The 12,288-nt window shown below is 33.3% G+C and overlaps 1 protein-coding gene across 1 annotated transcript; it reads left to right on the forward strand.

The window, feature by feature from the left end:
• The first annotated feature begins 10,025 nt into the window (after positions 1–10,025).
• On the forward strand, positions 10,026–11,764 carry LOC135084149 (uncharacterized). The gene is made up of 2 exons (XM_063978894.1): positions 10,026–10,345; positions 10,671–11,764. The coding sequence occupies exons 1-2, from the start codon at positions 10,213–10,215 to the stop codon at positions 11,504–11,506; spliced, it is 969 nt and encodes a 322-aa protein (XP_063834964.1). The 5' UTR covers positions 10,026–10,212; the 3' UTR covers positions 11,507–11,764.
• Positions 11,765–12,288: the final 524 nt, after the last annotated feature.

Below are 12,288 nucleotides of genomic sequence, written 5' to 3' on the forward strand. Positions count from 1 at the left end.
GGAAAAGTAACCGAATGCAAAGGATAGGATTGTTGATGAATGAATTGTTAAGGAAGTAGACTAATTAAAAGCAATAAATTCTCAGGTTAAGTAGATTGGAAAGTAATGCTAAGGAAGTAAAGGACAAAATGCCTCATGAAAGTTCTTGGAAATTCAGGAAATAAGCACTCAAGCCTTGTAACATCAATGCTCCCAGAACCTAGAACCTTTTGGATAGTTCTCAAGTAGACCAGTTTCCTGTTCATTATGCGTTTTATATCTATCGCATAATGTTCCAGTCACTGGCTTTAATATTTGAGAACGATGACGAACACTTTTGGAAACTAATTTAAGTAGATATTTATGTGTGTATTTAGGGGATCATCAGAAACTAGAACTGGTGTATAGTGGTGCAGTGAGAGCATCCTCGTTAATTTTTTCAGAAGACGAATAAAAATGACGTGAATTTTAACGTAATTGATGGGTAATTTCCCATCGTCTGCAAGCTTCCAAAATACCCCAATTCCATATTGTCTATCACCACTCCCCCATTGGTAATTAAACATGGTTCCTCTCCTTAAGGTTTGGTTTCTTAGGTTAGTTTCATTTGAAGGTTGTTCCCAAATTGTTCCTTTTGCTCAAGTCTTCCAACTTTATCATGCTCAAGTTGTTTCACTTCCATTAGTTCAAGCCATTGTAATCAGGCGATTTTGTTGTGGTATTAGAGTAAAACTAGCTGTAATATTAAATCTTGCTGTATTTGAAATAATTATACAGCAAACTTCTTCGAAAGAAACATCAGGTGATCTGTATTCTTCTTATAATGATGATCCTGAGTCCTGATGTTTTATCATCTTGCTAATGAAGTTTGAAATATGTCAATGAAGTTAATATCATCATCATCACCAACAGCCCTTTACAGTCCACTGCTGGACTCCACTTTAGTGTTGAGTGGAGTTTAATACAAAGGTGTCCCTAATGCCACAAGAAAATCGCCTGAACAAATTCCTCCATTACCCTATTTTATAGAATTTCGAATTGATTGGGAAACGTGAAAGATCTGGTGTTGAAAGTGTTCATGGTAGGTTTAACTTTCTGGTGTGTTTTGACCGTTTTGTCTCCTGTACGTAGTCTGGTTGCTTTTATTTTTAGACTTAAGTGTTAGCTTGGACAATCGGTGTAAAAACTGTGGGTTCGTGTGCTATCAGTACCATAGTGTGTAATATAATAGATATATAAAATCATTTTAACTTCTTTGGTTGACGGGATTTTTCTATTTGCAAGAGAATTTTATCTGTCACCATTTGCAGAGTTGTTCTTTAGCAAGTCCATGTACCACAAGATGATTAATTTCTAAAATTAATTTCAAATTCGAAAATCATTGAAGAAATTGGTCATTTTGAAGTAGAATTTTGTGGCAAAAGAAAACATGAAGTGATTTTATGTATCTATGAAAGATGGGTGTTAGATAATAAAGTGCAAAGTGAGCACAACGATTCATAGCACAAAACGGCTAAGTTGCTAGATGTAGAAGACGTTACCTCCGTGGAAAAAGACATATTTGTTGTATTAGCTTGTTATCCTTGAAAAGGAGTTTCGTTTACCTTAGTGTAAGGTTGTTTTCGAAAGCAATTGACATAGACAGAGATATAAACCTATTTTTTAATAAATTTAGTTTTTACATGTTGTTGATTGTCACTTTATTAAATCTGGGGTCCAAATGTGAAGGCATGTAAACATTGAAACTTAATTCTTTTAGCAGATGTCTGTGGTGTATTTGATGTTTATATTTCTACACATGAATGTTTGTTGAAAAGACGACGATAAGAACTTTGTTTCAGATATACAATAGTTGTTGCAGTGTTAATAATCCTTTTGACGTTGTTATTTGCTTGTTTGGTAAATAAATAGATGACCAGGATGTTATAGTTCTCATAAGACTAATTGCAAAGTCAGGAACGCTTATTAATATGATTAGTTATATCGAATTCTATTAAAAATGTTACACTGTCATGTCTTCCTTGTTTTTCTGAGCTTCATCGTTATTTACCAAACAACATGGTTTATTTAATAGACAGTTTGATGGCTACCTTACGTTAGATGTAATGTTAGTTGTTATTACGTTGTCCACAAGTTTTGATGGATCGAAGTACACAAATCGTCAACGATGTGATATGGGATATTCAATAACGTAGCATTAGTTTTATTTGTTAGAAGACTTAATAGTTTTAGATTCAACACATTTTTAAATAACGTCGTTTGTCTATCACTCGGAAAAATAGGACCAAAGACATTCGCAGAAGCGTGCAAATGGTCACCTGTAGTAGTGAGTCACAAAGTCTCTTAATACGTAAATTCGTTGTAAGTGGGTGTTGATAATTTTTATATTCGTCACTTTTAGAGCTCTTTAATAGAGTTTCCTGTAGACCTAGAGAGCCGATGCTCTTCAACATTTCCAAATTGTGTTGTATTATTAAAATTTTATCACGAGAACTAGCTTGCTCGTCCAAGCAATAAATTCTTGCTCTGCCCTTAGTAATAAGGCTTATCTCAATTATTATATTACATCATATACGATTAGTATTACTGGAAATGCGGTCAATTTGTCGTTTTGGATTTTTATGACTATTATTGTTAGTACTAAGTCTAGTATATTGTGTAATCTTGCGATGCTTTTGTGCTCAAGGTGTTATCTTTTTTTTTTGTTTTATTTATTTGGTACACTTTTCGCAACTTGGGCTATGTTTTCACGGCGCTTATAGCTTTCTTTATAGCTTTCAATGTATGCTAGTACTTGGCTAGTGAGCTTTGCTTTAGGAACGACACTGGAGCATTTGGTAAATGGAATTGAATGTACACACTCAAAAATAGTCGCATCTGATCTTGCATGGATTTTTCTCTGGCCAGCATGAGATGGTATTGCCGTATCCTCTAAAATAAATTTTATCTTAATTATCACAGTGGAAATCTAAGTGCTTGGCCAGGTTGCACAGACGGGTGCATAGCGTCAAACATATAACGCGTACAAGCGCCATTATCGACACTCGATTAAGATTTCATAATTTATGTTTGAGTACAACAAAGCGATGCGCCTTTGTGTGCAGCCTGGTCAAGCACCATAAGTAGTATTATTTTATCGTATAGTTAAATCGTCGTTTTATTATTTCAAAGCAAAGTGAAAGCATAGCCATTAATTGTGGTCGTATAACTATCATAATGTTATGGGTGTTTCGGCATGTTCTGTTGATGCAAAGTGTTGTGAACTCGTAGTCTCTTCTGTGCTATGTGAAGTACAAGATATTTTATATGCGAGCTATTGTAGGTTATTATTAAGCATGAAACTCTATCTATCACTTATCGCTGCTTGGTCTCTATCATGAATATGTATGTCTATTTCTTTATGTGGTATCAATAGCAAAATTTGTAGGACAAACAAAACTTTTTCATTTTATTCTGTCTTTACTGCTGAGTTCATATTAATATTATCTTTTCTCTTTAATTTTTTTGTACTATTTCTATTATATTATTCAACTTAAAGTACCTAGTAATACTCATTATTGTTACAAGCATAGTAAAGTTCCCGTATTAAATGGAAAAATAATATCAATTTGTGTATTGATGGCATGTTAAGAGTTTATTATATGTAATTTATGATTCTAGCTACAATAATAATATGCAAGATATAGAATTTTTAAGTAATTATTTTGATGTTTTTTTTATAGTAGTTTATATCAGTAAAAAAACATATGTATTCATGGTATTGGCCTTTTCTACTAATATTGCGTGGCCTAGTGACAACTGCCTGACATATCGGATAATTAATCACTATGCTATAGTATATTATTTTTTGTATAACTTATCTTGTATATAAGGTGTTATTTTTTGTACTGATCATACTTTACCAACGCATCTAATAAAATCATACAAATACAACCCAAGTGTTTTTAAAAAAAAAATCAGGCTAGTTTTCGAGTAAAACGACAAAGAATGTTTCGAAAAAAATAAAAAATAAATCATCCTTTGAGCGCGGTGAGTATTCGTTTGTACGCACTATCGTAGTAGCCGGCCGAGGGCAACGACCACTGCCACGTGCCGCGCCGCGTGAGTCGGCCATATTGATATCGCTGCCAGTCGCTCCGCGCCCACAGCCCGCGCCGAGCCGCCGATCGGCATGCGGGAGCGCAACAACATAAATAATCGTCCCAGTCCGTCCAATGCGCCCAAACGTATTGCAGTGTATGTGTGTGGTTTATTACAATGCCGCGCTTGATCAATAACAAAACGCAGGTGAAATTATGTTTCGGGCACACTAACTGGCCGACGAGAAACATTGACGAGTCGAAAACCTTCATACCTTGCTTGTTTGGAGCCGCGCAGCGCTTCAGGGAGCGCAGCCGTATCCTGACTTGACGAGATTCCGTGCGCTTCGAGGACGAAGTTCTGGATTTCAATTTCAATCACCGGCACAGTGCTGGCGGTACCCAGATGCGAGCGCCGCAGACGGCGGCTTTTGCGTAAAAATACAAGGAGTTGTTGCCAGAGGGCCACGACCGCGACCTAGTTCTATCGATGGTTATTGCGGAAGTCTACCTAGGTACATAGTATGTACCACATACCTACAGTGTGATTTGGACAGATGAGTGCTTGTTTACGCGAAAGGGACTTTTTCCGTAAAAAAGTTAGTGCGCGAATTGTGAATACAACATCCGACGTGGTGTCTAGTGAACAGCAAGCAAGTGTGCAGCCCGAAAGCATTACCTCAATTCGATCGTGGCTAGATTAGACAGTGCAAGACAGTGTTTACGTGAACATTTAACAAAGGCTTGACGTTCAAAATGTATTGTGATTAGTGTAATAATAACCTAGGAACTTTAAATAACAACATTCAAAATAGGTAAATGTGTGAATAAGTAAAATCAATGAATCTAAAGTGTGATGGCAAATCATAATTTAGGAATTAAAACCAGGAAAATTGATCAGTGAGTTTTATTTACAACACATTCATATTCAATATTAGGGTGCATTTCCACTGAAGCGAAGCGAAGTAGTAATAGGTATGTACCTATCAATTTTTTATTACGTCTCTAAATAAATTGCGTAGGCATTACGAAACCGTAGATATTGAATTCCAATTTCTATCCTTTTTTAAATTTCTAGTTTAACGCGGATGATTCGCCTCGGTTCGTTGGAAAAGTCCCCCGCTATTACACTAATGAAAATACACTTATTTACCTACTTATGTAGCTAGATTTTGTTTCTCCCAGCGCGTAGTACCTATTAACATGACGTAACATCGTACATACTCACGAGTGATAATTTTTGGTAACGTAGGTTTAGTGTAATCTAACCTTTATGTGTGTGAACGTTGAATGAATGCGCGCGGCCATTGTTCGTACTCGTATGAATGAAATGAGTAAAGAAAGAGAGAGAGGCAGTGAGTGAAGACAGGATGGTTGTAAAAATAATATCTTTTTTTTGTTAGGAAAAGTAAAAACAAAAACTAGCCTGAATTTTTTTTTAAAAACACTTGGGTTGTATTTGTATGATTTTATTAGATGCGTTGGTAAAGTATGATCAGTACAAAAAATAACACCTTATATAATCTCTCGCTAGATATATTAGATTCGTGAAATTAAAATGATGTAATTTAGACAATATTACTCTAAACTATATTAGGAAAAATACTAAGGTAAGTAATATAGTGTAATCTATGTCTATATTCTGTGTAAGTGGATCACTCCTATATCTTTTAGCAAAGGCTTAGAAAACGTTGTGATTCAGAAGTTTTGAATATCTAAATGTTGCTAAATTGTGTAAGAAATATAAAAGTATATTAGGGAAGCTACCCTCCTCAGATATTGCTAGATTAGCAGTCAAATTTTGCAGACACGTCTTTAATAAAATATAGCTTAAACTGTCATGTATATTATATTATCATAAATATAATTTTGTTCGTACTTTATATTATTTTCTAGCTTAAACTGTTAATAATATTCAAAATTTCATATAAAGCCGTTCAGGATTTAAAAAAAAAACATTTGTTCGAATCTTTTTACCAAAATACTTAACAAAAAAGCAGCAGTCACACCAGCAAATATCACCTTTGATTCTATTTTTCTTATTTCATAGAATATTATCCAAATCCGTCTGAATATCCGCTGATTTATTTATACTTATACGTATATACAGGGACGATGACAATATACAAAAGTTGTTAAGAAAAAATAAACTTTTTGAGTAGTTGGTAATCCTGAGAAGAATGAACGAACGTCCAATTTGTTTTTGTTTACATTTCGCAAAGGCAGAATGTATGCTGTTTAATTGTAATGTTGTTACCATGTTGATATCAAATATCAACAGCTGTGTGTTATGTCATCCGTTAAAAATAGCATCATTATTAGCAAGAATAATAAATCATAATTTAACAATAATAATATTATTTACTTGATTATTAAATTATATTATGGTCGTCACCTAAAAGGCTTAAAATTACTACTTTTTCAGTAGTTATTAAATTTACAAATTGTGAAACTAAAAAGCAATTGAAAAAAACTTAACGTTGATGTTGTTGTTCAAATTCCATTTCTAAATCTCGATGGTATAATTATTAAGGTGGATACATACTTTGTGAAACGAACCTATATTATTATTTCAGCAAATGCTTCACAATCAAAATGTCTCTGTGTGAGCTGTGCATAACTATGCAGTGGAACATACGAGTAGTTCAGCATGCACTTTGGAACATATTTACATGAATGACATACAGCTAGATAGATCGTATTTGCTTTGCACGCAATGGATTAAACTGGTATGCTTACAAAAGCACCTTTAGCAAAGGCATTCGTTTTACACCGTGTGCGGTGTATGCCTCAAAAAGTCTGTATCTACCTTTATATGCACTTTGCTTCGGCGGGTAGTTTAAATGGGAGCTTCCTTATTTCTATACAACGACTTGTAATATAACAAAAGCTTTTGACATATTCTAAACTACGCCTACCAGAAATTATCTATTTAACTAGTCAAACTCTATTTAATTTTATTCAAACCAAAAAGCTGTCACGCATGTGTCTAAAGCGTTACCGCTATTTAGTTATGAAGAGTTCATATTGTTGTACTTAATAATGAGTTGCTAACTAATTAACTGCGTACTTAAATAAAAATATATCAAAATGGTATTTATATTTTTTGTCCAGGTTACAGATTTTATGATGAAATCCTAATAATATTATATATATTTTACAAAATGTAATTTTATTTAATTGTTGTTTTAAATTCGTTTCGTATTGTTAATAATAATAATAATATGAACTCTACTTAACACAAAATTTGCGAAATTAAATGCATAATCCTTTATAATATTTTTATAATTTTGAATATTATTTCTTTGAAGTGACAAAGATAAATTTTAATGACATATTAAAATTTTAAGATGATTAAAACGGTCACTTTAGATGTCATTGTATTTTAGTAAATATCTATAAAATCACTGCCTTGTACCGATCCTGCTGTCGATCGTTTTAATAAATAAATATTTGGTTTTCTGTTATTTTATTCCGTTATATCAATAAACACTTGGGTTTTGTCACTTAAAAGGAAAATGCACTTTTGATAAACCTTTACAAGTTTATAGTGAGATTTTTGTTATATTTACCCTTTTAGATGCATATAAGGAGGCAAATGGATGTTATTATTTGTTGATCATGTAGAATATTTCGTAAAACATTTTTATTGTTAACTACTTTTAAGATTCCCTAGAGCGCTACGCCTCTTACACGGCTTTTTGTAATCGACCAGTAGACGTAACAAATGATATATTTAAATAAAATATATAAAATGAGTGGTTTAGATAATGTATTGACTATAAAAGCGAAATTTGATGTCACTCTGTGTGTATTACTATATTATATGTAAACATGATCTTATTCTAAAAAACTCTACCTTAAATTAATCTATTTTATCGTATTAGGTCGAATATAGTGTCTATCATAATTTGTATTGCTTTGTCAAAAACGTAAAATCGGTGTCCACAATAATATAATAATATTAGGTCCGTTATTTATACTAAACTTCTGAAAAGCTAACTAAATAATATAGTGAAATCTAAATGAAAAAAAAAAATACAATAGTGACTTAAAAGGAGAAATGTACTAAATTAAGTGTATTTATATTATTAGAAAGTGCTATCGTGATCAAAATAATAATCATTACGCACATACAAATAATAATAATATACGAATTAATAATAAATAGATATACTTTAATAATTACACCATTGTATCATCGAATGTAATTGTTGATTGTTATTATTAATTATAATAATTATTATTGTCTAGTTATTACTATATGTGATATTGTTATTGGAATAATAGATATTTTAAATGCTAATAGTAATAATTCTATATTCTTCTTGTTGACTTGTGTGTGTATTAGGCTAATTCTCTACTAAGACACTAGAGTTAAGGAAATTTTAATATACTTTCATATTGCAATCTACTAAGATCCTATTCTGTCAGTGAGATGCTTACCTTCATTATTTTAGCGATACAAATTCATATTTTCAGTGGTTTAAAAAGATTGTACAAAAATATTTTATATTTCGTTTTTAGTACAACTTTCCATGATATATTGAAGTACCAATTTTAAGATTTTTGGTTAGTCCAGCTTATTTGGTAGTCGCTGTTTCTTCTATCAGATCGCTCTATAAAAACAACACAATATAGGCAACTTTAGTTTTTAATTAGTATAATATTGTTTTTAGACGATATTATCCACACAATATCGACAATAATGAGAAAGAATACTTTATTGAAATGTTACAACATATAATACACCGTGCTTTGAGCAAATATAGAATTGTTATTAATCTTTCAGGCTTGTTTGTTTGTTGTTGAAGAAAAATAGAGACGTTGGTATTTTGTACTTAATATTATGATTTGATTTTACGTAATCCATTAAATTACAATGTTCCTTAATGGATTTTACTTTAAATGTCATTAAGTATGGTCCAAAATTGCTATTTCGGGTAGCTTTTAAATTTTCGATTTGTTAAATGTTACTAAATCTGCTTAGTAGTTAAAATTCGCGCAGATAATAAAGTTGTTAAGTTTGTTAAGATTTTCAGAGCAATAATATTGTTGATAAATCACTGCAATAATAAGATTTTTTGTAACAATCTTTTTAAAAGTAACAGAATGTGATTATCATAGTTCTCAACTGTTCATATCACGGGACGCTAAAATCGGATCCACTATAATAAAACTAAGTAGGTACAATAAATAAAAAGAGCAATAACGAATAAATACATAATATTATTGTTAAGTCACGTATATTATAATATATTAATTAATGGATATTAATGAGTATTTTTATTTCTTTTCCCACCTTTATCCTTCGTCTAATTAGGAACATTGCGAACGTTTTTAATTTCGCGGAAAAAGACGATATTAGATTTTATATTGTAAATAAATACAGAATCCCATAATTATAATACGGATTTTTGAAATCATCCTTAAAGTTTTTGCAAAACTATTTTGATAACCTAAATACCTACTTCGGTACTAGGTAATAATACTAGCATTGCAAACAACGCATGACAAAACAAAGTAATAAATGCATTTTCTCACTTCTCTCACTAAATCGAGCGTACCATAAATACCATAAACTGACTCAACTGGGACTCGAACCCGCGACGATCAAACAAATCACTACTACTACTAAAAACATCACGGCATACTATACCTAGCAATAAATAGGTTAATGGCGCAAGTACACTATGCAGAAAAGTAACCGAGACGAAGCGCGAGCCCGCACACCAAAGTATGGACGACGCACGGGTGTGGGAAGGAGAAAGTAAGCGAGATGATGTTCACATTATTACGTCACGCATAGTATACCTACTTGCGCCATAAGAATTCCCGCTACGCGCCCGCCACGGGCGAGAGTCGGCTCGGCTCGGCACGGCAGCAAGATGGCCGCCGCGGGGGGACCCTGCCCCGTCCCGTCCCGGTCACGCTCACCGCACGGCATCAGTCTACATTTCGCACAGAACGTGCTACCCGTTTATTACGCCCGTATTCAACATTACTATGAGGTATCTCAGTGCGCGTGAACGCACAGGGTGACACACGAATCACAGAGCTCTATTCAACGCTGTGCTTTCGATTTTCTGCTTCGCTTAAGCAAGCATCCTTTGTGAATACGAGCGTTAGTACCTAATACAAGTTTCAAACAAAAATGGACGACGAAAGACTCATAGAATGTGTGCGCAGGTACCCCGTAATATACGACATGTGCCATCATAAATATTTGGATAACAGATACAAGAATATAGTGTGGCGAACGATAGACATGGAGATGAATCAAGATGGTGAGTAGGCATGGAACATTAATAATATGAATAGCATGAAAAATCATATGAAATTACATATTTTCATTTCAAGGGCATTGGGCATATCCACTTTCGACTATTTTTTTGACTGTAACTAACACAAATATTATACCTACATTTAGGCTGACTTGCACCACCTAACTTTGACCGTAAGAAGACGTTTGTCAAAGTTAAAGTAAGATGGTGCAACCCAGCCAATGTCCACAAATCACGGGCTATATTTGCACCATAAAGTAAGACTAATAAGTTACAAATTGGAATAAAATTAAAAAAAACATTGTTGACACTTTATTTTTTGTTACAGAGGATGCTTGCAGAAAACGATGGTGTAACATAAGAGATCAGTTCAGAAAGTCATTAAACAAACGCAAAAAGGATCGGGCGAAAGGCGTTACAAAATTCATGAGGTATAAATATGAGAGCAATCTGAATTTTTTGATTCCTCACATAAATCCGCCGGGCAGAAAGAAGCGGTTAGGTGAGAGGTCGGCCGAACCGACCGAACAAGAAGGGAACAAGAGGGCCGAACAAGAGGGGAACCGACTTCAAGGACAACATTCGCAATCCAGTGATTCGGAAGAAAATTCCATTACAGATCGTTCTCGTAAACGGCCTCATGAAAACAAAACAGAACCACTAACGGATATTAATTTCATGGTCGAATTCCTGAAGAACCAACAAAGAAATCAGAACGATCATATCGAGGCCTTCTTCAAAGGGTTAGCGGCTACAGTGAAGAATTTCTCGCCGTACTACCAGTATCTGGCGAAAGGAAAGTTGTTTGCAGTAGTTCAGGAATTGGAATGGAAACAGATGTTGGACGAATGTTCGGGTTCGATGCCTGCAGCGAATTCAATGGGTGAGCATGAGCCCACTGCAACGAATCCGGCGTCTTCTCCACGAACAGAAAAGGCTGAATTGATGCGAGAGAGCTCGTCACAGCTAATGACGCCTTCCCAAGTTTTATCAGTGCCAGCTACATCGCCCAATATAGCTGAAAATCTTCCGGCAGATGCAACAGAAAACCCAGTTTATCCAATAATTGAAATTAAAATGGAGTATTCTGACTCATCAGAAATTAACGAGGATACGAAGTCAAATGACTCCACGATTGATGAGAATGAGCATGGCAGCCAATAGCCACGTTTACTTATATTTTTGCTGTATGTGCCTAGACTGTTCTTATTGTTCTTAATGTTTAATTTTATTTTCGTTTTTTTTATTAAGGATAAGTTTTATAGAAATGAATGTGTTTCTAATATTCTTTAATCAAATCAAAATCAATCAAAGCTGTTTTTTGTTGCCTCAATTAGTTAATTTTAATTTATAGGATTACAAACAGTAATAGAAAACAGTATACCCACTTTTTACAAACAGTTAAAGGCTAGTTGAACTTTATAAAGGTTGAATAGAAAAAAAAGATTAATAATTATTAAAATATTGCTTAACGAGTTATTTTATTATTTACTTACCTTAAACTTCAGTCGATAATTACTAATAATAAATTATGAGCCGTGTCTGTCTAGATTATTGTATTGAAACCCAAAGTACCAAAGTCTTGTCTAACTGTAGGTTTAAATTACTAAAAAATATTAAAACATTTTAATACGTAGTTAAAAAAATATTAAAGTTTAAAAGTGCTTTTTTTAAAGCCTATTTGCAAAAATAAATGAATTTTATGAATTTAATTAGAGTAAGTAGGTATTTTATTAGAAGGACCATTTCTTAAATCCATAAGTGGCTCCATCTTTCATTATTACACTACAACTCAGAGTGACCTCTTTAACGTGGTTCAGCTAGTTACGAACAGATGGCAGTTTAGCTCTTAAAGTATACTTTCTTTATTATTTTGAAAAATCGACAGGCCTCGATAAATATCGCCTAAATAGGCGCTCTACAAAATTAATAAAAAATGTAGCTTC

This window comes from Ostrinia nubilalis, chromosome 25 (genome assembly GCF_963855985.1).
Source record: "Ostrinia nubilalis chromosome 25, ilOstNubi1.1, whole genome shotgun sequence".
Lineage (NCBI taxonomy): Eukaryota > Metazoa > Arthropoda > Insecta > Lepidoptera > Crambidae > Ostrinia > Ostrinia nubilalis.

Excerpts from the sequence above, each read along its gene's own strand:
- LOC135084149 (XM_063978894.1), top strand. The coding sequence starts at position 10,213 with ATGGACGACGAAAGACTCATAGAATGTGTGCGCAGGTACCCCGTAATA. Across the intron at positions 10,346-10,670 it reads CATGGAGATGAATCAAGATG|AGGATGCTTGCAGAAAACGA; the intron begins GTGAGTAGGCAT and ends TTTTTGTTACAG.